The sequence below is a fragment of the Gopherus flavomarginatus genome, chromosome 4 (assembly GCF_025201925.1).
Source record: "Gopherus flavomarginatus isolate rGopFla2 chromosome 4, rGopFla2.mat.asm, whole genome shotgun sequence".
NCBI lineage: Eukaryota > Metazoa > Chordata > Testudines > Testudinidae > Gopherus > Gopherus flavomarginatus.
Genome location: NC_066620.1, coordinates 19,287,227 through 19,314,887, shown reverse-complemented (window position 1 = coordinate 19,314,887; position 27,661 = coordinate 19,287,227). Strand labels below are relative to the sequence as shown.

Genomic DNA, 27,661 nt, shown 5'->3' with positions numbered 1-27,661 from the left:
AGCTTGCAGACTCTGGATGATGGCCACCATTGCCTAGAACCGGGGCAGCGGTAAGCAAGCTCTGGCGAGGATGGAGTCCAGGGTGGCGCCAATGAAGTCTATCGTCTGAGTGGGAATCAGAGTGGACTTGCCCGCATTGATCATTAGGCCTAGATGTAGGAAAAGGTCCTTGACAATGTGGACGTGATGGATCACTTGTGCCTCAGAGGCCCCTCGGATGAGCCAGTCATCTAGATACGGAAAAACGTGTATCCGATGGTGGCGGAGGTGGGCAGCAACTACAGCCATGCATTTCGTAAATACTCTTGGGGCTGTAGAGAGGCCGGACGGTAGGATCGCGAACTGAAAATGTTGGCGGTTGACTACGAACCGGAGGAACCTCCTGTGAGGCAGGTAGATGGCTATATAAAAATACGCATCATTCATGTTGAGGGCGGCATACCAGTCTCCGGGATCCAGGGATGGGATGATGGTCCCCAGGGATACCATACGGAACTTCAACTTTATTATGTATCTGTTGAGATCCCGCAGATCCAGGATAGGTCTGAGACCCCCTTTTGCCTTGGGGATTAGGAAGTAGCGGGAGTAAAACTTCGTGCCCCATTCGTGTTCCGGTACCTCCTCTATGGCTCCTTTGGCAAGGAGCGTCTGCACCTCCTGGAGGAGGAGTTGCTCGTGAGAGGTCCCTGAAGAGGGCGGTTGGAAAAAGGAGAGAACGGATCCTTTGACGATACTGGTACGACGCCCTCAGGCGCACCTTCAAAAGGAGGGTTTTGGCCCTGTGGAAGGTTTGAAGGGACCTTGGTTCTGGCCCCCTTGGTTGCCTGACTGCCTCCGGCGACCGGTTCTACCCCGCCTTCTAGCAAAGTCCTGTCTCTGTCTGGGCTGAGGGTAGGAGCGGTGTGGCTGGGGGCAGAAGGGCCTGCGCTGAGTCACTGGTGTGTGCATGTCCAATGAGTGCATAATGACTGTGTTATCCTTTAGGCTTTGCAGCCCAGGGTCTGTCTGAGCGGAGAATAGGCCTTGCTCTTCAAAGGGGAGGTCCTAAATTGTATGTTGGAGCTCCAGGGGAAGGCCTGAGACTTGCAGCCATGAGAAACGCCTCATAGTAACCCCGGAGGCTAGGGTCCTGGCCGCTGAGTCCGCGGCGTCCAAGGAAGCCTGGAGGGAGGTTCTAGCCACTTTTTTCCCCTCGTCCAGGATGGCCGCAAATTCCTGTCGGGAGTCCTGTGGGAGCAACTCCTTGAACTTGTCCGCCGCCGTCCAGGTATTATAATTATAGCGGCTAAGGAGGGCTTGTTGATTAGTCACGCGGAGTTGGAGCGCCCCTGCAGAATAGACTTTGCGTCCCAGCAAGTCCACGCGCCTCGTGTCTTTTGATTTCGGGGCTGGAGCCTGCTGGCCATGGCATTCTCTCTCGTTGACTGACTGGACAACGAGGGAGCAAGGGCGGGGATGGACATATAAGTAGTCGTAGCCCTTGAAGAGCACCATATATTTACGTTCCACTCCCCGGGCAGCAGGTGGAACAGAGGCCGGAGACTGCCAGATCGTATTGGAATTGGCCTAGATTGTCCGTATAAAGGGGAGGGCCACTCTCGTGGGGGCATCAGAGGATAAAATGTCCACCACTGGGTCCTCTACCTCCGGGACCTCCTCGACTTGCAAGTTCATATTTTGTGCGACACGCCTGAGGAGGTCCTGGTGGGCCCTCAGGTCGATTGGTGGAGGGCCTACAGATGACATTCCAGCTACCGCCTCATCAGGGGAGGAGGATGAGGAGAGACCTGGGACAAGCGGGTCAGTTGAGGGCTCATCATGGTGGACAGCCTCTGTCTCCCTTGGGATCTGGGAGTCCTGTGGTTGGACTGACACCTCCTCCGAAGCAGAAGGAGGAGGGAGGCTTATGGTGGCTTCCAGCACCCGGTGTTCTGATGTGGCAGAGCACAATGGGCCTGGATGTGTACCTTGGGCCTGATGATATGCCCAAGGTGCCCAGAATGCCCACTGTTGAGGTCCATGATCCTGAGCCTGGGGCTCGTGGAAAATCGTGGCGTGCACATCGGCGTCTCTGTCTTGGGCATACGCACTGTCTGCCTGTGAAGACACGGACGGGTGCCGGGACAGCCAGGGAGGTGCTTAAAGCCCATGGTAAAGGTCCCTCTCTCTCACCGCTGGTGATCTCCTCGGCACCGGAGATCGGTATCTGGAGTCATACTGGTGCCGAGAGCGAGACCGGGACCTGCGACCGGCACAGTGCCCGGAAGTCGACCTGGGTCTCAAAGGTCTGTGGTGGGAATGGCTGCGAGAGTCGCGGTGCCAGGAGCGGTGTCGGGAGCGGGAGCGGTACCGAGAGTACTGGGCCGGAGGCCGAGACGTCGATCTATGCCGCGAGTACGAGTGGTACCGAGTAGGCGATAGGTGCCGGGACTGCGAGCAGCGTCGGGACCATGATCGTTGATGAGACTGTGAACAGCGCCAAGACCTGGATCGTGATCGGTGCTGGTCTGCCAAGCTGACTGACAGAGGTCTCATTATGGCTGGCTTGCCTCTAGAGTGTAATACCCGCATCGACGGTGCCGGGGGTTGACGCAGGACAGACTCCGTCATGGCTATAAGGTCCCTGGCTGTGGAGAATGTCTCCAGCGTAGAGGGGACCATAAGCTCAACCACAGGCCTTGGCGGGGAGCTCTCAGGGACCAGACTCGACAGCCCCCGCGGGACCGGAGTCGACAGTACCGCAGCAGTCGGTGCCACGGCAGTTGCAGGTGCCGGGTGGTCCGCAAGAGGCTGTGTCTGTGCCAAGGGCACAGAGGTAGTGGAGCACTTCGACCTCTTCTGCTTCGAGGAGAGAGATCGGTGCCAAGCAGGTCCCTGTACCGGAGATGGCCGGTGCCTCGGTGGTGCCGGCACAGTCCGGTGCCTGAGGAGCGCTGCTAGTAGAGTGCTCAGCGCTCGGTGCCAAGGACGGAGGGTTCAAAGCTGCCTCCATGAGGAGACTCTTCAGGCGAAAGTCTCTCTCTTTCTTTGTCCTCGGTTTAAATGCCTTGCAAATACAGCACTTATCCGTAATGTGCGATTCCCCAAGGCACTTTAGACAAGAGTCGTGGGGATCGCTTGTGGGCATCGGCTTATGACAGGCCGAGCACGGTTTAAACCCCAGTGAACTGGGAATGGGCCCCAGCATCGGGTGCGGGGAAGGGGCTAATGCCCAAACCCCACTGTAACTATATACAATAACTATTCAAGAACTATCAAACTAACTATAACTATATATAAAACCAACTATATACAACAATGATAGTGAAGAAACAAGGAGTAGCTAGGGAGGTGGAGGACAGCTAAGCCGTGCTCCACTGTTCCAACGACCGACATGGGTGGTAAGAAGGAACTGAGGAGTGGTTGGGTTGGCAGGGGTATATATCCAGTGCCATGGCGGCGCCACTCCAGGGGGCGACCCAGCCAACCCACCGGGGGTTGCTAGGGTAAAAATCTTCCAACGAATGTGCACGCGGCGCGCACACACCTAACTGGAATGGATATGAACAAGCACTCGAAGAAGAACACCAGTTACGGAAAGGGTAACTGTCTTTTCTTCTTTGAGTGCTTGCTCATGTCCATTCCATATTAGGTGACTCCCAAGCAGTGCCAACCGAGGGGGGTAGGAGTTCACGGATGTGTAGATTGCAACACAGTTCTGCCGAACCCAGCGTCCTCTAGCTTGCTGAGTGATGGCATAGTGTGCCATGAATGTGTGAACTGAAGACCACGTCACAAGTCTGCAAATGTCCTGGATGGGAACGTGCGCCACGAAGGCCGTCGAAGACACCTGAGCTCAGTCACAATCAGTGGTGGCGGGACCTATGTCAACTCATAACAGGTCTGGATGCAGGAGGTGATCCATTTGGAAATTCTCTGTGAGGACACTGGAAGATCCTTCATACTCTCTGCTGTTGCGATGAAGAGCTGGGTCGACCTGCAGAAAGGCTTGTTACGCTCTAGATAAAATGCAAAGGCACGTCTGACGTCCAGGGTGTGCAGCCTTCTTTCCTCACTAGTGGTGTGCAGCATGGGATAAAAAACTGGGAGGAAGATGTCCAGGTTAATTTGAAAGAAGACACCACCTTTGGCAGAAAGGCCAGATGGGGTCGCAGTTGAATTTTGTCCTTATAGAACACTGTATACGGCGGTTCCGATGTTAGAGCTTTAATCTCCGACACTCGACTCACGGATGTTATGGCTACAAGGAAAGCGACCTTCCATGACAGGTGGGAGAGGGAGCAGGAGCCCATAGGCTCAAAAGGCGGGCCTGTAAACCTAGAAAGAATCAAGTTAAGGTCCCACTGTGGGAGAGGGGCTTGGGACGATGGAAGGAGCCTCCTGAGGCCTCTCATGAATCGGACTGATATGTCATGTGAGAATACGGTCTGACCTTGGATCTTTGGGTGGAAAGTGGAGATAGCCCAAGGTACACTCTGACAGAGGACTGGAACTAAGATCAACTTTTTGTCATTTACCAGCAGGCTGAGGGTGGCATGTGGCCTGCAACACTGCGACATCCCTTTGGGCTTGGGATCTAGATCGACCTTTGACCAGCCAGTGGTGGAGGTATGGGTAGATCTAATGCCTGAGGTAAGCCACTACTACTGACATGCACTTTGTAAACACCTTTGATGCTGTCAGTAGGCCGAAAGGGAGGACTGCAAACTGACAGTGGTCTGATCCAATCATGAAGCGTAGGAAGCGCCTGCATTCTTGGAAGATCGCTGTATGAAAGTATGCGTCCTCCAAGTCGAGGGTGGCTTATCAGTCTCCCGGATCCAGGGAGGGGATGATGGAGGGCAGGGAGACCATGCGGAACCTCAACTTCTTTAGGTATTTGTTCAGATCTCATGGGTCCAGGATGGGCTGTAGACCACCCTTGGCCTTTGGGATAAAAAGTACTGAGAATAGAACCCCTCATTTGTGTACTCGCGGGGAACCTCTTCCATTGCACCCAGCTGCAGCAACCCTTCTACCTGCTGCACGAGGAGACACTTGTGAGAGGGGTCCCTCAAGAGGGATGGGGAAGGGGGGTAGGGAGGTTGAAACTGTAGGGTATAATGCTGCGCCACTGGACTGAGCACCCAGTGGTCTGAGGTTATGGTGGCCCATGCCAAGAGGAAAAAAGAAAGGCAGTTGGAGAAAAGCAGGAAAGATATATCTGGGGTATAATCCGCCCTCAGGCACACTCTCAAAATGCCAACTTGCTCCCCTGCTTATTGCAGGTCGAGCCCGATTGGGCAGAGGGAGGGGATGGGTGGTTTGGGTGGCGTTTGTAGCCCCTGCTCTTTTTGTGGGGTGGCTCCTGTCAGGACTGGCTCCCTTGTCCCTGAGCTGGCTGTGGTTTGAACCGCTTATGGGCTGGACAGGGGACATACAGCCCTAGAGTTTTCAGGGTAGTGCAGGAGTCCTGGAGCCCATGCAGCTTACTATCAGTCTGTTCTGCAAACAGGGCCTGGCCATTGAAGGGAAGGTCCTGCATAGACTGCTGAGCCTTTGTCAACAGGCCAAAGAGGAGCAGCCAGGATGCCCAGAGCATGGAGATGGCTGAGACCATGGTGCAAGCCACGGAGTTCGCTGCATCTGAAGCTGCCTGGAGGGCCACCCTCACTGCAGCAGTGCCCTCCTCAAGGATCGCCTGGAACTCCTTCCTGGACCCTTCGGGAAGCGAAAACCTAGAACTTGGCCAGGACCTGCGACATGTAATCATAGGGGCCGAGGAGGGCTTGTTGGTTGGCCACTCTCAATTGAAGGCTAGAAGACGAATAAATCTTTCGCCCAAACAGATCCAGTGTCTTCAAGTCTTTATTTCTGGGCATAGGCTCAGGTTGCCCCGCCTCTCCCTTTGATTAACAGCCTCACCGAGAGAGTTTGGGGTCGAGTGGGTGTAGAGTTACTCGTGGTCTTTAGCTGGCATGAAGTATTTACGTTCCACTCTTTTCGAAATGGGAGGCAGGAAAGAGGGGGTTTATAGGGTATCAATAATTTTGATACCCCTTTGTGCAGGGGCAAAGCCACCCTAGCAGGTGCCGTGGACCAGAGGATGTGAAATTGGGCGTCCGATGGCTCCTATAGCTCCACTGCCTGGAGCCCCAGGTTGGAGGCGACACTTTTCAATAGTTCCTGATGAGCCTTAGAATCATCTTGTGGAACTGGATGAGGGGGACCCATGATGGCTTCATCTGCCGACAATGAGGATGACGCTGGTGCTGTGGGCACTACCACGCTCCCTGGTGGTCCAGCAGGCTGTTCCACTGTCTGCACATGGGCCTGGGAGGGGGGTCCTGAATTCTGGGGCCTCCATCTCTCGTGGAGGGCAGGATGCTGAGGCTGAGGCCCCATCTGAAGCCCCCACCACCAAGCGGACTGTCTGCAAGGGCTGGTGAAACCCCCATGGGTTCCAGGCTGCCGGCAGCCACTGGCGTTGGGCCCACGGGGTCAGTCGTGGTGCTGACGATGTGGATGGTACCGCCAGTGCCAGAGCTTGTCTCACTATCAAGGACTCAGTTCCGGAGCTGGAGTGGTCACTCCCAGGCGACCATGATCAAGTGGACCGGAATTCCTTCTCCGTGTGGTGCCGGCCACTATGCCTTGATGTCGACCTGACTGACTGAGATGAGTCTCTCATGTGGGAACTCTGGGACCATCAACAAATTGGCGATCTATGCCTCATGCTGCTTGACCGGTACCGGGACTTGGAATGGGACTAGGAGTGGGCCGGTCGCTGCGAGGATCTCCCCAACCGCGGGGACTGGCAACAGTGGGTTGGTGACTGCTGTCCGTGTTCAGTGACGGTTCACATGACTGGTGCCAAGGCCGTTGGGACACGAAAGGCTGATCTTTATGCTCTTGCCAGGGGCGTGCCTTGGTCGGTCTGCACTGGGTTACCAGCGAGCCGCACCTCGAATCCCGCTGTCAGTGCCCAGGGTCTGGAGACTGAAAATGGCTTCGCTGACCCTGCCTCCCAGGCATGATGGCTCTGAGTGGGCAAGTGCTGGTGGGATGTCCCCCACAATGGTACACATGGTAAGGTCTCAAGGGAGGGTTACCCTTAGACCGGTGTACCGGCGGAGTGGGCGGCACTGGTAGTGACAGGATCTCCTGCATTGCCTGCAGGGCCTCTAGTGTCGATAGGACATCTAGGTGATGGAGGCCCTATCTGGGGTGGCAGGCATAGTGTGGGATGGGCTGGACCACTCAACTTGAGCTGGAGCCTGACTCCCTGACGGAGGCATCGAGCCACCCGGCACGGGTCTTGGCACTCCTCCAGCCATGTCCTTTCCCTTATGGGAAGTGGGGTATTGTCCCCTTGTGCTTCTCTTTGGCTTCTTGACTGGAGCCGGGGAGGGGAATGGGTGATGGCTGAAAGACAGTGCCAGCAGGGCGCTCCACACCAAGGCTGCAGTGCTCAGGGCCAAGTAGGACCTCTGCTCCAATGTTAGCGCCAACTCCATCGGGAGCGCCCTGAGACAGATGTCTCTTTCCTTTTTTGTTCGGGGTTTGAAGGATTACAGATTCACTTGTTGCTTATGTATCCTTCGCCCAGACATCTCAAACAACTAATATGCGGGTCGCTGGTGGGCATAGGCTGCTTACAACGATCGCAGGGCTTAAGGCCGGGGGACCGGGGCATGTCCCAGGCTGAATCCCGTCTGGGACCGCTAAACTAGAACTAACACTAAGGGAACTATTTTACAGGAAAACGTTTGGAAGAAACAGTGAACGAAACGCAACGCTAGCCGAAGCAGCAGGTGTTCCAGCACCATCACTGGTGGCAAGAAGGAACTGAGGGTGGGGGGAGCTGGCAGTGCTCTTACACCACAGCATGGGCGTGCTGCTCCTATGGATATCACTGAGAAAAAACCTTCCAGCAGCAGTGCATGTGGCGGGCATACACACCTAATATGGAATGGAGATGAGCAAGCTCTCAAAGAAGAACTAGGGTTTCCATCCATTCTGAAAGATATATAACAATCCCAATTTGACAGTTTAGTTTCAGGTCAATTAAAGAATCTTGCATTTGTTTTGCGCTTCATTCTGTGGTGATACAGTGTCATCTCATTCATGCAATAGAGAGATTTTACCGTGAGACAACTCAGAACCTGGATTCAGATGGGAAAGATGTGTCTAATTCTGCCCTCAGACATACCTATGTAACCTGCACCAAAATCCTAATTGGAATTGTATGTACATATCCTCCAGGCAGATTTGGCTCTAAGTAGAGTGGATCTTAGCATTTTTGTGGAGGCCAGGGAAGCCACCATTTGCCTGCCACCATTTTCTTGTCCACCATTTTCACAGCAGTACATGCAAGACCACTGCTGAGGCTTTGAAGGAGCATTTGTGAAAAGATCTAGCATACACCTCAGATTCACATTGTCTTCAGTGGCTCACATTTTACATACACAGTGGGCACGTGCCAGTGATCTTTGGGTTCACCCATCCTCCTGCTGCAAAGGTAGAGCCCAGCAATGTTTTCTTTGTGTTGGCCCATGACCCCTGGCCTAACCCTGCAAAGTTTATTCTTAAAATCAAACTATAACCTATAGGTTAGGGAAAGTTAAAATGCTTAACATTATTTATAATAAAATAATTAAAGCTGTAGTAAAAGTAGGGAAAACAAATGCAAACATAGGCTTTGGAAAATGATAAGACCTAGACAGTCAGCCTAACGTGCTTGATGTAGGGATGTAAGATTTTGCAATACACACCTTGTGATAAACAAACAAACCACAGATAGGCAGTTTAAGCTTGAAATAACGCATTTTTAGTATCTGTATTAACGTGTTGGGAATATTGGGAAATGTATGATTCAATAGCTTATGCTAGCAATCGGAACCTTAATTATGGTCCCTCGGAATGACAAATATGGATGGGGGCCGAGACCTACATCAAATATAGTCCTAGATGTGTGGGGATGTAAGGGAAATGGGTACAAAAAGGTGGTCAGACCAACCCCTAGTTGGAACATCAGGATAACAGGATGGTGAAAACCTGCAACCTCATTCCTACTTCTCCATTTATTTTTCCTTCCATCTGGCTCCTCCTCTGATATGTTTGATGGTCTCCGTAGGTTGAGAGAATACACATTGCAGGGGATTCATCTGCTATACTTATATTGCTTTTCTATTACTTTGATTTTACTTTATGTATTTAAATACCAGATAAAATCCTCACCTCTGTGTGATTCACCAGTCTCATTTCCTATAATAAATGTATATAGCCACCAGAGTAAAAGATCCTGTTATTAGTGACTTGTGAATTTTGCACTTTACATTAATCAAAGGCTACATTTGAAAGACATTAACCAATTGCAGTTGTGAGGGTTACATTTACTCTCTCACCAACGTTTGGAAACTATTTCACAATTTGATAAACTCTATAGTGATCAGTTCTATGGAAAATTACCTGCTCTTTTTTCTCAAAGATCTATTGAGGGAGCAAAACCCACAGAACTATTGGGAGGTAACATGAAATCCATTTCAGTCTTCAATGTTCGAGTGGGAGCCCTCTAGAAAAGTAAACTGCTAAAGTACTGGTGAGCCTCAGGCCACTGGGAATTTTTAGGGTGCACGGGGCCAGATTTTCAAAAAAGTGCTTAAATCCCATCGACAGCTGAATACTTGAAAAAAAAAACCTTTTAATGTTATAGCCTATGATATCTTAGTAACATATAGCAGATGAATCAGAGTAACCAGTAATGTAATTCAAGGAAGAGAAAAAAATATGTGGTAAATAAACTATGAAGATTTTACACCATCTCCACCAATGCATAAAGCATTCAATGCATTTAAGAGGAGGATAATGAAGATGATGTTTGATCCATTAGCAAAAGAAGCAGGGTGCAAGCATTGCCTATTGCAGAAAATGGAGGTTTCTAATATAGACAAATTGTATAATATTAGAGATACAATAAGTTTATAGTAAACTTCCATTACATCAATTTTGTAATGATCCTGGCAGCTCAAATTTAGCTTCTTCACAATAAGGTTGGGGCATGAACAAATACAGCTGTTTTGTTAGGAAAATGTCCATTTTGTAAAATAAATACATGGTTTTAAAAATAAAAAAATAAAAGTTTTGCACATGTAAGTGTTCAAAACCAGGTTGAAGCATTACACATAAATTGCTCTCTTTGGCCACGATCCCAATGGGCATCATGGGGCAGAGTCAAAGGGTTTTAAATGGGTCTCTGTGCAGATGCAATGCATCCGTCAGCATCATCAGTGGCAGAGTTACCTGTCACTGGCAGTGGTAGAGCGTTTGTCAGCAACATCAGTGGCAAAATGGAGGTTACTACAATTTGCATCGGCAGGGGACATTGATTACTAACACATCAGAATTCTAATCTACAGCATAGCCCACTGAAACATAAGAAAAGGAGAAAAACTTCACTTCTATACCCACCATAAAAATCCATTTCTTCATTTCAAGAGCATTCTACAAACTACTTCTATTAAATCAACTCTTCCTACACGCCCCCCCCCCCGCCATCTCTCTCTCTCTCTCTCTCTCTGCCAAATCAGTCCCCTACCTACTCCTTGGCTGATCCTTTGCTACCGCCATACAGCTATCAAGAAGAAAGAATCTATCACTCTGACCCCTCATTGACTGTCTCTGAAAAAATTAGATGCAAATTCACATACTATGCAGACATAAGGGTCTCTCGTAGATCCCTTTGCAGGCTCAGGCCTGGCTCTCCCATCCATCTACTTTCCTTCAATATTTACCACCATTATCCACTGCTTTAACTGCCATACATGTTATAAATTTGCATTCTCACACTACATTTTCTATTTTTATATCTATTTTTCACACAACGCACAGTCAACCCGTGGAACTCTTTGCCAAAGGATGTTGGGAAGGCCAAGACTATAACAGCGTTCCAGGGGTACCAAGCAATGGAAATTGTGGTTTTTCCCTGACTGTCAGAGCTCTAGGGCATCAGAACTCTTGCTGTACTGTTGGCCCACTCGGTACCACAGAGGAGTGTCTGTGGTACATTAGTGGTACTGATGGTTGTAAATGTGCAGAGCGCTTTATAGACAGGAGCTTTGTCACACTTAGTACTGAAGGTTTACTTCATGCTGCTTTTAGAGACAGTACGGTAATTGTCTTTCTCCTTAGTGGGTAGCACTCCTGCCTGAGACCCTGGTGTCTCTAGGCAGTGCGCCTGAGCTCATAGCAGAGGCCCCTTCTGGGTACCGCACAATGTTGCTGCCGGTACTGAGGCGGCTGATCACGCTGGGGAACACCTCTGGCTGGCCAACAACTCGGTTTGAGGTCTTGGAGTTCTTTTTCTCGAGCTTTTATGGGGGAATCTGCAGGGTTTTTTTATAACTCTACTTCCCCTTTGAAGTTGAAAGCTCCAGGGATGATCTGGGGTCAGCAGCGGAGTCCTCTGGTAGCTGAAGTGCCTTCTCCACAAGGAAGAATTTTAACTTCAGCTCCTGTTTTTTACAAGACCTCTGTTTTAGCTGCTGGCAGAGGGAGCGCTTTTGAGGCATATGAGACCTCTCCCAGGCACTGGACACAGAGAGAATGTCTGTCTGTTACTGGAATCGACTCCTTGCAGGAGAGGCACCTCTTGAAGCATGGGAGAGCCCATATACCCCAGGTGGTGGGAGGGTGGTATGACCCTCTAGCAGTCAAGAATACAAAAGAGAGATAGTCTTGCCATTTCTTCCTCTTTCTCCTTTTTATTTTTAAACTGCAAGAAGTTAGAATGTCTTCTAAACACCCCTGAGGGAACAAAGGGGGGGACCCCACCTCCAAAAAGGGGAAAATGAAAAGTGAAGCACTTCTTCTTCTCTGTCTCTTTTTTTGTTTTTTTTTAAATCCAACATGGCAACAAAACACTAACTACTAAGAACAACAGCACCAAAACCAACTACTACTTATGCTAATGATGCAGATAAGGAAGGGACAACTCTTGCTCCCCTGAAGGCCAAAGGTGGTTGAGAAGGAAATGAAGGGGTTCCCCAGCACAGCAGTAGATAGCCTCTAGGCAGACCATCAGAAAGGGACAGCATGTGCAAGCTAAACGGACACTGCTACCTAAAATCATAAAATCATAGACTTTAAGGACAGAAGGGACCATTATGATCATCTAGTCTGACCTGCATAATGCAGGCCACAGAATCTCACTCACCCATCCTGTAACAAACTCCTAACCTATGTCTGAGTTATTGAAGTCCTCAAATTGTGGTTTAAAGACCTCAAGGTGCAGAGAATCCTCCAGCAAGTGACCCATGCCCCACACTGCAGAGGAAGGCAAAAAACCTCCAGGGCCTCTGCCAATCTGCCCTGGTGGAAAATTCCTTCCCGATCCCAAAATGGCAATCAGTTAAACCCTGGGCATGTGGGCAAGACTCACCAGCCAGCACCCAGGAAAGAATTATCTGTAGTAACTCAGATCCCACCCCATCTAACATCCCATCGGGCATATTTACTACTAATAAGCAAAGATCAAATAATTGCCAAAATTAGGCTATCCCATCATACCATCCCCTCTATAAACTTATCAAGCTTAGTCTTGAAGCCAGATATGTCCTTAGATCCCACTGCTCCCCTGGGAAGGCTGTTCCAGATCTTCACTCCTCTGATGGTTAGAAACCATCTAATTTCAAGTCTAAACTTCCTGATGGCCAGTTTATATCCATTTGTTCTTGTGTCCACATTGGTACTGAGCTTATATAATTCCTCTCCCTCCTTGGTATTTATTCCTCCGATATATTTACAGAGAGTAATCATATCTCCCCTTCTTTTGCCTTCTTTTGGTTAGGCTAAACAAGCCAAGCTCTTTGAGTCTCCTTTCATAAGACAGGTTTTCCATTCCTCGGATCATTGCAGTAGCCCTTCTCTGTACCTGTTCCAGTTTGAATTCATCCTTCTTCTGTCTTATCCATTCCATCCCTTCTTATTTCTTTACCGTCTACCTCATCATTGATATACTCTACCACCTTTGCCTTTATTTCTGTCTTTCCTAAACAGCATATACCCTTCAATATCTGTACTCCAGTCATGACTACTATTCCACCATGTTTCTGTTAGCCCTATAATATCTGATTTCACTTCCCGCACCAGTAACTCTAGTTCCTCCATTTTGTTACCTAGGCTCCTTGCACTGGTGTACAAACATCTTAATTTTTGCTGTTTGGGTAAAGAACGTGAGCAAAGCCAATTCCACCACCAGTATCACCTATTAGACTGGTATCTACACTACCCTTCCTGATGTCCAATCTCCTACCCACAGCTGTATCCTTTCTTAATTCGTTTTCTTCTCTCTGAATGTTAAAATCCAGCGTGGAGATTACCTGGACATCTCTCAACCACCTCCCCCAAATTTCTAGTTAAAGCTTTCTTAATCAGTTGTGCCAGCCTCCATCCTAGAAGTCTATTTCTCTCCCTGCTCAGGTGAACTCTATTCCGAAAGAACAATCCTCTGTCCATGAATGCCTCCCAATGGCCGTACATTCCAAAGCCCTCCTTATAGCACCACTGTCTGAGCCATCTGTTGATTGTCATAATCTTGTCACACCTTTGTTGCCCTTCTCTAGGAACAGGCAGAATCCCACTGAAGATCATCCGAGCCTCGATTTCCTTAAGCATCTTTCCCAGCCTGGCATAGTCTCCCTTGATATGTTCCAGCAAGAATCCAGCTGTATCCTCTGTTCCCACAAGAAGGACAATCAGTGGATTCCTTCCTGCTCCCATTAGGATCCTCCAAATAGAGGTGCAGGGGCACAGATACGCCTACAGTGGCGCACCCAGAGGGACACTATTCAAAGAAGCTGCACTTAGACTCATTGACTCATAGACTCTAGGACTGGAAGGGACCTCGAGAGGTCATCGAGTCCAGTCCCTTGCCCTCATGGCAGGACCAAATACTGTCTAGACCATCCCTGATAGACATTTATCTAACCTACTCTTAAATATCTCCAGAGATGGAGATTCCACAACTTCCCTAGGCAATCTATTCCAGTGTTTAACTACCCTGACAGTTAGGAACTTTTTCCTAATGTCCAACCTAAATCTCCCTTGCTGCAGTTTAAGCCCATTGCTTCTTGTTCTATCATTGGAGGCTAAGCTGAACAAGTTTTCTCCCTCCTCCTGATGACACCCTTTTAGATACCTGAAAACTGCTACCATGTCCCCTCTCAGTCTTCTCTTTTCCAAACTAAACAAACCCAATTCCTTCAGCCTTCCTTCCTAGGTCATGTTCTCAAGACCTTTAATCATTCTTGTTGCTCTTCTCTGGACCCTCTCCAATTTCTCCACATCTTTCTTGAAATGCGGTGCCCAGAACTGGACACAATACTCCAGTTGAGGCCTAACCAGCGCAGAGTAAAGCGGAAGAATGACTTCTCGGGTCTTGTTTACAACACACCTGTTAATGCATCCCAGAATCATGTTTGCTTTTTTTGCAACAGTATCACACTGTTGACTCATATTAAGCTTGTGGTCCACTATGACCCCTAGATCTCTTTCTGCCATACTCCTTCCTAGACAGTCTCTTCCCATTCTGTATGTGTGAAACTGATTGTTCCTTCCTAAGTGGAGCACTTTGCATTTATCTTTATTGAACTTCATCCTGTTTACCTCAGACCATTTCTCCAACTTGTCCAGATCATTTTGAATTTTGACCCTGTCCTCCAAAGCAGTTGCAATCCCTCCCAGTTTGGTATCGTCCGCAAACTTAATAAGCGTACTTTCTATGCCAACATCTAAATCGTTGATGAAGATATTGAACAGAACCGGTCCCAAAACAGAACCTTGTGGAACTCCACTTGTTATACCTTTCCAGCAGGATTGGGAGCCATTAACAACTACTCTCTGAGTACGGTTATCCAGCCAGTTATGCACCCACCTTATAGTAGCCCCATCTAAATTGTACTTTCCTAGTTTATCTATAAGAATATCATGAGAGACTGTATCAAATGCCTTACTAAAGTCTAGGTATATCACATCCACCGCTTCTCCCTTATCCACAAGGCTCGTTATCCTATCAAAGAACGCTATCAGATTAGTTTGACACGATTTGTTCTTTACAAATCCATGCTGGCTATTCCCTATCACCTTACCACCTTCCAAGTGTTTGCAGATGATTTCTTTGATTACCTGCTCCATTATCTTCCCTGGCACAGAAGTTAAACTAACTGGTCTGTAGTTTTCTGGGTTGTTTTTATTTCCCTTTTTATAGATGGGCACTATATTTGCCCCCTTCCAGTCTTCTGGAATCTCCCCCGTCTCCCATGATTTCCCAAAGATAATAGCTAGAGGCTCAGATACCTCTTCTATTAACTCCTTGAGTATTCTAGGATGCATTTCATCAGGCCCTGGTGACTTGCAGGCATCTAACTTTTCTAAGTGATTTTTTACTTGCTCTTTCCTTATTTTCTCTTCTAAACCTACCCTCTTCCCGTAAGCATTCACTATACTAGACATTCCTTCAGACTTCTCAGTGAAGACCGAAACAAAGAAGTCATTAAGCATCTCTGCCATTTCCAAGTCTCCCGTTACTGTTTCCCCCTCCTCATTGAGCAGTGGGCCTACCCTGTCCTTAGTCTTCCTGTTGCTTCTAATGTATTGATAAAAAGTCTTCTTGTTTCCCTTTATTCCCATAGCTAGTTTGAGTTCATTTTGTGCCTTTGCTTTTCTAATCTTGCCTCTGCATTCCTGTGTTATTTGCCTATATTCATCCTTCGTGATCTGACCTAGTTTCCATTTTTTATATGACGCCTTTTTATTTTGTAGGTCACGCAAGATCTCAAGGGTAAGCCAAGGTGGTCTTTTGCCACATTTTCTATCTTTCCTAACCATCGGAATAACTTGCTTTTGGGCCCTTAATAGCGTCCCTTTGAAAAACTGCCAACTTTCCTCAGTTGTTTTTCCTCTCAGTCTTAATTCCCATGGGACCTTGCCTATCAGCTCTCTGAGCTTACCAAAATCCGCCTTCCTGAAATCCATTGTCTCTATTCTGCTGTACTCCCTTCTACCCTTCGTTAGAATTGCAAATTCTATGATTTCATGATCACTTTCACCCAAGCTTCCTTCTACTTTCAAATTCTCAACAAGTTCCTCCCTATTTGTTAAAATCAAGTCTAGAACAGCTTCCCCTCTAGTAGTTTTTTCAACTTTCTACAATAAAAAGTTGTCTGCAATGCAGTCCAGGAACTTATTGGGTAGTCTGTGCCCCGCGCTTGACAGTAGCGCTATTGTTTTAAGAAGTATAAACATATGTTTTGTATCTCTTGGTTAGTGACCTTTGTTTAAAACAAGAGATAAACAATTCAAAACAAATCAACACATCTTCAGTGACAGCATTATAGAAGAATGTTAATATTTCACATACAGATGAAAAATGATAAAGCAGTGTTCCTTGGTAAGCATTTTAGCGAACCTCTAATTCAGAACACCTTATGAGGCATTAATATTTCAGACACAAAATTAAACTTAAGAAAAGCTCAATGGCACATGTATACATGCACACAACGTGAATTACTTTCATGTTCTTTTAGAACATAGCTTAAGGCAAAAGGGAATATAGCAATGTTTTGGGCAGTAAGCCTTTACTGAATAGCCTTTAAACAGTTGTAGCTGAAATACTGATTCCTTTGATCTTATTGCCTTTTACCTCTAGGCAATATTAGGGAACTAATTGGTTTAAGTCATTCGGTGCTCATCTTTAAACTTAAAAGATACTTTGCAGTTTCCAGAGTAAACTAGGTCTGCTTATCTGGAACACATTTGCATACAACACACTGCAGTACGAAGTGCAGGGGCACTCATTGAAAGAAAATAATGCCACTTCCCCAGCTAGAGACCTAGCAAGTAGCATTCATGATAAAGTACTTCAATATTACACCATCTCTAACTGAAACCAATACATCTAACCTGCTTTGTCTTTCATGTGCACGATTTAAAAACCACCACCACCACCACAACAGTAACAGGTCCCTTTGGAAAATCAGAACTTTCTAACCTCTTTTAGTAGTTTTCTGTCTAGTTCTTCTTGTTTCAGTTTCTAAATGGAAAGAAAAAAAAAAGCTATTACCAAGGAAACTACAATCTAGCAGAAATTTGTGATGTAACAACAACTGAGACGGCAAAAATAAAAGAGTTCATTCCCACATTTTAACATAACTGCCCTGGTGGCTGTATTTACTACATACATTTATGTATTTATGCATCCGAAAAAGCGAGCTGTAGCCCACGAAAGCTTATGCTGAAATAAATTTCTTAGTCTCTAAGGTGCCACAAGTACTCCTGTTCTTTTTCCCGAGATAGTAACCCTCTCATGAACCTTTTCCATGTTTGAGCCCACACCTTTTCTGTGCCAGCAAACCAGATCTATGATTTCATACTGCCCTGGTAGAGCTCACTAGGCCAGGGGTTCTCAATCTTTTTCTTTCTGAGCTGTTCCCCTCCCCCATATGCTATAAAAACACCACGACCCACCTGTGCCACAATAACTGGTTTTCTGCATATAAAATCCAGGGTTGGCATTAGGGGGTAGCAAGCAGGGCAACTGCCTGGGGCCCCAAGCCACAGGGCCCCTGTGAAGCTGCATTGCGCATATTTCTGCCCCTGATGGAGGGCTCGTGGCCATGGGCTTCAGACCCATGAGGCGGGACTTCGGCTTTCTGCCCTGGACCACAGCAAATCTCACACTGGCCTTACTTGGCAGATCCCCTGAAACCTGCTTGTGACCCCCCCAGAGCCCCGCAGACCCCTGGTTGAGAAGGACTGCACTAGGCTGCTGTTTTTGGGTCTCACTTCACTGGGTCCTGTGAGCTTTAAGCTTCCTGAGTCTGAACAGAGGCCAGGCACTGCTTCTGGCTGGGGGTTTCTGGGCACACCCTCAGGATACAGATCCTCTGTCCAACACCCCTTTCAGAGAGCTGAGACCCTGCAAACCAACTGACAGGACTCCCAAGACTAGTGCCAGCATCCCATAACTCTACCGTTGCTTGAGTACACTCCTTTCCAGAGCTCCAACCCTGGGGGCATATTGGTTTATTGTTTATCCTTCAGGGACACAATAGCTGAACATTTTAAAAAGTTGCAAATATAGAATCATAGAATACAGCAATACGCTTGTATGTTTTTTAGATCATTGTGTTATTGAAATAAGAGACAGGTGGTTGAGGTAATATCTTTTACTGGACCACCTTCTGTTGGTGAAAGACAAGCTTTCGAGTTACACAGGGCTAATTTTTCAGGTTTGGATCATTGAAATAACTGCAGTTTCTCCTGCAGCAATAACGTTGCTGTGATCCCTAATTCTTGGGAAACTCTGAACAGAGTGGCATTACATTTGCATAGCTGTATTCAATTAAAAATCTTTCAGTGTTTGTATGGTTGAAGGATGGATTTATATAATTTTTGAAAAAGCCTAGTACACTTAAAAACAATCAAAAAATAAATTTGATAACATTCTTAGAGAAAAATGTCAAACTGCAATATTTTCCAATGCTAAGTGTTCAATCAATCTAATTACTTCAACCTGAAATGCTAGAAAAATAGCTTTTCAATGAATACTTAGATTCCATCCTGATTAAACTCTGTCCAAGTCCCCCAATATGGAAGAAAATATGGAACTATACCTCTACCCCGATATAATGCGGTCCGATATAATGCAAATTCAGATATAACACGGTAAAGCAGCACTCCAGGGGACAGGTCTGCTTTACCTCCGTGTATCCGAATTCGTGTTACCACAAGTGGTTCGTCTGCGTCCGCCCATTACTTGCTGCGTCCCTCCCCCGGGCCCCCCTCCCCCAGCTCACCTCCGCTCCGTCTCCTCCCATGAGCGCACTGCAGCTCCACTTCTCCTCCCTCTAAGGCTTGCTGTGCCAATCAGCTGTTTGGCAAGCCTGGGAGGGAGGAGCAGCGGAGCTGTGGTGCACTTGTGGGAAGAGGAGGAGCAGAGGTGAGCTGAGATAGGGGGGCTGTAGCAAGTAAGGTGGGAGCGCCAAGGAACCGCTCCCCACCCCAGCTCCCCACCGCTCCGCCTCCTCCACCCTTGAGCATGCTGCTCAGCTCTGCTTCTCCTCCCTCCCAGGCTTGCCACACCAAATAGCTGATTGGTGCGGCAAGCCTGGGAGGGAGAGGGGAGAAGCGGTGCTGCAGCAAGCTCGTGGGAGGAGGCGGAGTGGAGGTGAGCTGGGGGGAGGTCTGGAGAGGGCCGCAGCAAGTAAAGGGGGATGCAGAGGAACCGCTCCCTGGTCCAGTTCATCTCCAGTGGCATAGCCAGCTGGAGGGAACAGGGGGAGTAATTAAAAAAAAAGATGTCACTAGCTGCAGTGCTTTTACTCACCCAGTGGCACTCCGGGTCTTTGGCAGGTGTCTTCGGTGGCACTAAAGGTCCCACCACTGAAATGTCGCTGAAGACCCGGAGCGAGTGACGGTCCCGTCACCGAAGACCCGGAGCGAGTGAAGGTCCTGCCACCAAAGTACCACCGAAGACCTGGAGTGCCACCGAGTGAGTAAAATAAAAGCGCCGCAGTGGGTGGCGCCTTTTTTTTTTTTAATCACTCCCCCAGGTGAGTACAAAGGCGCCAGGAAATTGACACGGTGCCACTTGTGCTCAGTGGAGGAGCAGCCGCTACTGCTCATCGCCGCCTCCTCCTCTGAGCGCGCCGCCTCCACTTCGCTTCTTCTCCCACCCCCTTCCAGGCTTGCCGGGCCAAACAGCTGATTGGCGCGGCAAGCTCAGAAGGAAGGAATAAGTGGAGCGGCAGCAGCGCACTCAGGGAGGAGACGGAGGCAGAGCAGAGGTGAGCTGGGGCGGGGAGCAGTTCCTCTCCCTACCCTGATATAATGCAGCCTCACCTATAACATGGGAGATTTTTTGGCTCCTGAGGACTGCATTATATCGGGATAGAGGTGTACTTGGTATCTTAGATGCAGAGGACCACTAGTCTAGAAAATAGACAAACTTTTTTTTAAATAAACATCACAAACACTACATTCTACATTTTTAACTCCTTCTTTCACTGTGCTACTTTACTAAGATCCCCTGCCAGAAGCAAAAAAAACCCAGAACCTTTTATTGAGATTGTCACATCTTAAAAATCAGAGTCTCTCAAATTATGGAATTCTTGTTCCATTAAGTGTTTGGAGTAAAAGCCACCAAGTGATTCAAATATCTATTACTTCTTGGTGTGTGTCTGTATGGTATAAAAGCCATGCATGTACATGTCATACTGTTGGCATTTGAACCACCTAGTGAGGTTATTCAGATCAAAAGACATCTAAAATAGTTAGCAGTGAAACAAATTTTAAGTGGAGTAGAAAAGCAATAATCTTTACTGTAGACAACTGCAGGGAAAGAATTAAAGCATTAGGAATGGCAACACTGCAGAGTTGTATAGTAAGTGACAAATACAAATGAGTAAAGCATAACAGAAGCATAAACCATTTCATACGCCCTTTTAAGTGTGTATCACTGTTTTTATTTTTTAAAGTTTTGAACAAGAGTCTTTACCTGGAGGTGCGGTGTGCTTGTATTCAAGCTTGTGCTGCAGATTCTTCCTGCAAAGAATGAAAACCAATACAATAAAATCATTTCCTGCCCTTGCATCACACGTTTCTTCATTCAAGAATTATTCACTGCACAATGGAAGCAATCATCAAACTTTAGGGGATGTGAATAAAATTTAAATTAATCACTATGGAGTTTCAAATCCCTTATCTGCAGCTCTCTCGATATAATAGTAAAAAGAAACAGCCCCTCAGTATGTTACAGTAATCAATATAACTGACTTTGGCTTGCTAGAATCAGCACTCTCATAGTATTTATCTATGGCACTTATAAACCCCCACTACTGTGCCTCAATCTTTATACATTCCTCTTAGTATTTCCAATTTCATATGGTCTTTGAAAAAATAACTAGATAAATTCATGGAGGATAGGTGTCCCTAGGGACGGTGTCCCTAGCCTCTGAAGCTGGGAATGGGTGACGGGATGGATCACTTGATGACTACCTGTTCTGTTCATTCCTTCCGGGGCACCTGGCATTGGCCACTGTCAGAAGACAGGGTACTGGGCTAGATGGACCTTTGGTCTGATCCAATATGGCTATTCTTATGTTCTTATCACCTGTACTTTACAGATGGAGCTCTGAGGCACACAGAGAATAAATGACTTGCCCAAAGTCACACAGGAAGTCTGTGACAGAGCAGAAAACTGAACTCAGACCTCCCAAGTTGTTCGCTAGTGTCCTAATCACGGCGCCATCCTTCCCCTACACGCCTCATTTGTTCAGCCCAGTTTGTTCACCATTTTCAAAAGCATAATAGGTCCATGTTTGTGACATTTCTATACCTCAAAATAGCACCCTAGAACCCCCATATTCATCCCTGTGATATGATTATATATTATGTACAATGCATGCCTTGTAAGGTATCATTTTAAAAGTCATTTTCAAATCATTTGATTTGCTGAATATTGGGTTGTACATACTATCACTGAATGTGAAGTATTGCTGTATGTGGTACTGAGATGTCTGTGTACTGTGGATGTCTATGTAAGTGCAGTGCCTGTCAGAGGCTTGTAACTTGACATTAGTATCATAGTGTGAGAGACAGCTCAGACTGGTGGGTTTGGAGGGCTCAGTGGTTCCATAGCCCAGGCTGCACCCCGAAGACCCCGTCACAATGTTGATTTATTACGAACCATCATTGGTTATGTATTTCCTAGACTCTTTTACATGAGTTCCAATGCCCAACCCATGCACATACCCTCAAAAGGGGCAGGAAATATATTTTTAAAAGGCTAATGCTAGCCAGATAATACTATAAATGTCTTACTTCAGCAAGGAACATGCCCAATTATTTTTAAATAAGTTAATCATTTTACATTTTAATTACTTATTACATTTAAGTTTCATACATGTCAAAGAAGATTCAACTCAAATGTCATTGTAGACAGTGTTCATGTGCTGAATATTGTGCAGGAAGTGTATGAACAAAAAAAATCCCCCACAAAATAGATTTGTACACTGGAAACAGACTCTAAAAACACTATGGCAGAGTTTTTTGTTTATCATCCGTCACAGATTTCTATGCAAATATGCTCCATTTACAAGTAAAAACTATTTTTCCTCTCAATTACTAGCCCCAAGAATCAGTCAAGTTAGCACCCAAGGTAAGTTTTTGTCTGTTTTTTCTAATTACCAGCAATACAGCCCTTGAAGTCAGTGGGACCACTCATGTTCGTGTACTTTGCTGGATCAGAGCTACAGTACTCAGCATCTTGCAGGAATGAACCTTAATTAGTAAACCCATATTAAGAATTATATTTTGTTTAGAATTTAATTTCACAGCAGTGCTCTCAACTTTCCCCTGAGGTTGTTTTCAAATCTCATTAACATCAATAGAAATAACTTAGAGTGTTAATAGCAGAGATCAATGCAAGGGAGGAAGAAGATGGTTCGTTAGTTCTATGTAGAAATATGGTGGTAGATAAAAATAAAATCACCTCCCACTTCACAAGAAAAAAAAATCAAGATTAATTTTCTTTCCCTCCTGCATCTTAAATTTTTGCTATAATTAGTGGTCTTTATAGAAGCTGTGATAAGGGATGATTATTTACTCAACTTGCACACTGAGAAACAGGAAAAATAAAGAGTGGCAATCAAATGCAACTGACTGGGATTTTTATTACAGGTGTCAGAAAGCTTCTGGAGCAGGGGTCGGCAACCTTTCAGAAGTGGTGTGCCGAGTCTTCATTTATTCACTCTAATTTAAGGTTTCTCGTGCTGGTAATACATTTTAACATTTTTAGAAGGTCTCTTTCTATAAGTCTATGTTATATAACTAAACTATTGTTGTATGTAAAGTAAACAAGGTTTTCAAAATGTTTAAAAAGCTTCATTTAAAATTAAATTAAAATGCTAATCTTACGCCACCAGCCTGCTCAGCTCGCTGCCAGCCTGGGGTTTTGTTCACCTAGGCTGGCAGTGGGCTGAGCGGGGCCTGCGCTGAGCGGGGCCTGGGGGTGGGGTTCAGAGGTCAGGGCAGAGGGATGGAGGGTGTGTGTGGGGGTGGTTCAGGGCAGAAGGCTGGGTGTGTGAGGAGGTTCAGGGGTCAGGGCAGAAGGCTGAGGGTGTGGGGCAGAAGGCTGGTTGTGTGTGGGGGTTCAGGGGTCAGGGCAGAGGGGTGGGGGATGTGGGGGTGCAGGGCAGAAGGCTGGGTGTGTGGGAGAGTTCAGGGGTCAGAGCAGAGGGCTGGGGGATGTGGGGGTGTAGGGCAGAAGGCTGTGAGGAGGGGGTTCAGGGGTCAGGGCAGAGGGATGGGGGCTGTGGAGGTGCAGGTCAGAAGGCTCACTGTGTGGGGGGGGTTCAGGGGTCAGGGCAGAGGCGGTCTGGGGGGTGCAGGGTAGAAGGCTGGGTGTGTGGGGGGGTTCAGGGCAGAGGGCGTGGGGGGGGTTCAGGGGTCAGGGCAGAGGGGTGGGGGATGTGGGGGTGCAGGGCAGAAGGCTGGGTGTGTGGGAGAGTTCAGGGGTCAGAGCAGAGGGCTGGGGGATGTGGGGGTGTAGGGCAGAAGGCTGTGAGGAGGGGGTTCAGGGGTCAGGGCAGAGGGATGGGGGCTGTGGAGGTGCAGGTCAGAAGGCTCACTGTGTGGGGGGGGTTCAGGGGTCAGGGCAGAGGCGGTCTGGGGGGTGCAGGGCAGAAGGCTGGGTGTGTGGGGGGGTTCAGGGCAGAGGGCGTGGGGGGGTTCAGGGGTCAGGGCAGAGGGATGGGGGCAGTGGAGGTGCAGGGCAGAAGGCTGGGTGTGTGAGGGGGTTCAGGGGTCAGGGCAGAGGGCTGGGGGGTGGGAGGGGTAGGGCAGAAGGCTGTGAGGAGTGGGTTCAGGGGTCAGGGCAGAGGGATGGGAGCTGTGGAGGTGCAGGTCAGAAGGCTCGCTGTGTGGGGGGGGTTCAGGGGTCAGGGCAGAGGCGGTCTGGGGGTGCAGGGCAGAAGGCTGGGTATGTGGGGGGGTTCAGGGCAGAGGGTGTGTGGGAGGGTTCGGGGGTCAGGGCAGAGGGATGGGGGCAGTGGAGGTTCAGGGCAGAAGGCTGGGTATGTGAGGGGGTTCAGGGGTCAGGGCAGATGGCTGGGGTGTGTGGGGGGTGCAGGGCAGAAGGCTGGGTGTGGGGGGGTTCAAAGGTCAGGGCAAAGGGCTGGGGGTGGGGGGGGCTCAGGGCAGAGGGTTGGGGTGCTCCCAGCCCCCTGCCATGAGCGGCTCGTGGCAGGGGGCTGGAAGGGATATGCCTTGTTCCACCCCCTTCCCCAAGGCCCCATCCCTACCTACCTCTGTGCCCTCTACGGAGCTGTGTGCATGCTGCCGCTCTTCCCCCTCCCCCTCGTTAGGGCCATCAGCTGATTGGCACAGGGAAGGAGAGGGGGAGGGGCAGGAAAGCACCATGCTGAGGAAAGAAGCGGGGGAGGGGGAAGCTTGGCTGCTGCAGGACCAAGCTTCTGCCTCCTGCCCCCGCAGGGGAGAGCAGTGGGGGGGGGGGCTGAGTGGAGTTGGGGGCCAGGACCGCGGCAGCGTGCCACTCAAAATCGGCTTGCGTGCCATGTTTGGCACGTGTACTGTAGGTTGCCAACTCCTGTTCTAGAGTCATAAAAACACTTCAAAAAATAATAATCATGCAAGATCCTGAAAGCCTGCACCATGAATCACAGGGGATCCTCTACTGAGATGTCAGAGTTTACCTTTAAAAATGGAATTAAAACAGTATGAAACAAATGATATCTGGCCTACAGAGGAAATGAGATATGTACAACTAGCACACAGCCTGAAACAGCATATTTGCTCAAACGTACAATTTTGAAGACAGCGGTAACTTTTCATTAAATCTGTTTAAGTAGGACGTTTGATCTACAGTCTGTAATTCTAGTTTCTACAGTTCTTTGTTCATGAATATCCCTAAACAAACTATGTAACCCTGTCCTCCCTCAATGAATTTATTGCTAACACAGAAACTTTCCAGTGATTTCAGTGGCCTTTGGATCAGGTCTACAATTCTGAAAGCCAAACTGTAGCCTCCCATAGTAAAGTCAAGAGGACTCTTACAATTTCATGAGATTCAGTATGCAGTGTTTGCTGTGAAGGCTCCCTTCTGGAGGAAAAAATTACAGGACCTCCAGAACCAGAGGAACTAATGAGCAAAAAGGTCTAAATCCACAGATCTTGGGGTCTCCTTGAGCTTTGTCCAATCTGCTCCCCAACACATGCTTCCCCCATTTTCAGAAACTACACTGTACTGTCAGTCAATACAGTGGAACCCACTGCCTTTGGGAAAAAGACTAATGGCCTAAGGACAACAGACCATATAGGAAGGTCTAATTTTCCGAACCAGAGTCTTGCTAAGAGAATAAGTCTACTTTGACTTGTCTTGGGAACCTGGACTTCTACTGATAAGTTCACAGACTGCTTAGAGATAATGTGTGCTTGGACTACAAAAAAAAACAAAGTCCTATGTGCGTGAGGGTTTTGGAGGAAAACCATGGAAAGTTCCAGGAGTCCATCACGTGACCAGTGCTACCTATGGATGACAGAGATACAATACAAAGGACTCCAAGAGTGGGGGCTTCGCCGCCCCTCATTTGATGGTTTCTGCCCCTTTTCTTTTGGTTTTCTTATTTTCCACTCAAAGTTGCAGGTCTAATGGGTGATAGCCAACTAACACAAGCAACACTCCATACAAGACAGTGTTATTTTCAGTTGTTGTTGTTAGGATAGCAAACTTTCTAACTGCGCAAAACCGAAACACCCTTGCCCCGCCTCTTCCCTGAGGCCCAACCCCACCTCCAAGGCCCCACCTCCGGTCACTCCATCCCTGCTCTCTCCGTCATTCACTCTCCCCCACCCTCACTCCGGTTGGGAGTAAGGGCTCTGTGGCAGGGCTAGGGATGAGGGGTCTGGGATGCATGAGAGGGCTCAGGGCTGGGGCCAAGGAGTTTGGAATGCAGGAGGGAGCTCAGGGCTGGGGTAGGGGGAGGGGAGTGGAGGGGAGGGGAGGGGATGCGGGCTCTGGAAGGGAGTTTGGGTGCAGGTGGGAGCTCAGGGCTGGGGCACGGAGTTGGGGACCAAACAGCGCTTATCTTAGGGGGCTCCAGCAAATGTCCAGCAAGTCCAGCTCCTAGGTGGAGGGGCCAGGGGGCTCTGCACACTGTCCAGGAACCACGGCCAATGGGAGCTGCAGAGCCAGCGTTCAGGGAGGGGGCAGCATGTGGAACCTCCGTGGCTGTCCCTGCACTGAGAAGCAGACATGCCGGCCACTTCCGAGATTTGCAGAGAGCTTGCCTTAGCCCCGCTGCGCCACCAACTGGACTTTTAGTGGCCTGTTCAGCAGTAGTGACTAGAGCAACCAAGGTCCCTTTAGACTGGGCATTCTGGTCAAAAATCAGATGCCTGGCAACTCGAATTGTTGATGGATGTTATCGCATTGTTCCCCCCCCTAGCCTTCAGATAGCTACTATACCTATTTAATCTTACTACTGTTATTTCAGAAAGACAAAATTTCTGTTAGAACAACCTAATTGTCTTAATATACAGTACTAGTTTCAGTTTCTTTTTAACAGTGTTTTTACGAGTGTTCATAGTGAAGCAGTTTATGACAATAGTTTATACATTTTAATATTTTCAGAACTTCACACTACATTTTTAGGCACATATGAAGGGACGTACATTTAAGTTAAGCCACTTTCACTTAGATGTGCTGTCAATTACACGAGGCTTCTCAGAAAAACATGCACGAGTCCAATTTTACAATAAAAAGTTGTTTTTAAAACACCAAAGTCTCACTTTTGTGCCATACTGAAGCAGGGCTGGTGCAAGGAAGTTTTGCGCCCTAGGTGAAACTTCCACCTTGCACCCCCTCACAGCAGCTAACTCAGCCCCCCTCCCCCCCGGCAGGCCCCCGCCCTCGCAGCAGCTATCCCCCCCATCGCAACAGCTAACCCTTCTCCCCCCCGTCCCCCTACGGCAACTAACCCCGCCTGGGGAGACTTCCCCCCTTTCACCCCCTCGCCACGGCAGCTAACCCTGCCTGGGGAGACTTTCCCCATTTCCACCCCCCGCCACGGCAGCTAACCCTGCCTGGGGAGACTTCCTCCCCCCCCCCCGCCATGGCAGCTAACCCTGCCCGAGGAGACCTCCCCCCACGGAAGCTAACCCTGCCTGGGTAGCCCGCCCCAGCTCACCTCGGCTCCGCCTCTTCCACTGAGCACGCTGGCACTGCTCTAATTCTCCTCCCCGCCCAGGCTTGCGGCGCTGATTGGAGGAGACTTAGAGTTGGGCTGTGTGCTCAATGGAGGAGGCAGAGCAGAGGTAAGCTGGGGTGGGGAGCTGTTCCCCTGTGCGCCCCCCCTCCCGTTACTGCAGGCAGCCTCCCCGTGCTCCCCCCCACCCCACAGCTCACCTCCACTCCACCTCCTCGCCTGAGGGGACTTTTAGGCTCCTCCAATCACTAGGCAGCCGCCTAATTTGCCTAAATGGTTGCACCGGCCCTGTACTGAAGAGTGTATTCTGCCAAATTATCTTTATTGTGCTTTGTTCTTCAATTTATATCAGGGTCCGACAATATCACTGTATTTCTTAGCAGCCAGAAAAACAGAATCTT

General features: G+C 48.4%; 1 protein-coding gene across 2 annotated transcripts in view; it reads right to left on the bottom strand.

The window, feature by feature from the left end:
• Positions 1-27,661, bottom strand: part of APLF (aprataxin and PNKP like factor) — a 120,294-nt gene that overhangs the window by 10,919 nt on the left and 81,714 nt on the right. For both annotated transcript variants that reach the window (XM_050952136.1, XM_050952137.1), the window contains 2 exons: positions 20,534-20,580; positions 17,027-17,068 (listed from right to left, as the gene is read on the bottom strand). In XM_050952136.1, the coding sequence (XP_050808093.1) occupies positions 17,027-17,068; positions 20,534-20,580 (89 nt within the window). The remainder of the gene's footprint in view (positions 1-17,026; positions 17,069-20,533; positions 20,581-27,661) is intronic.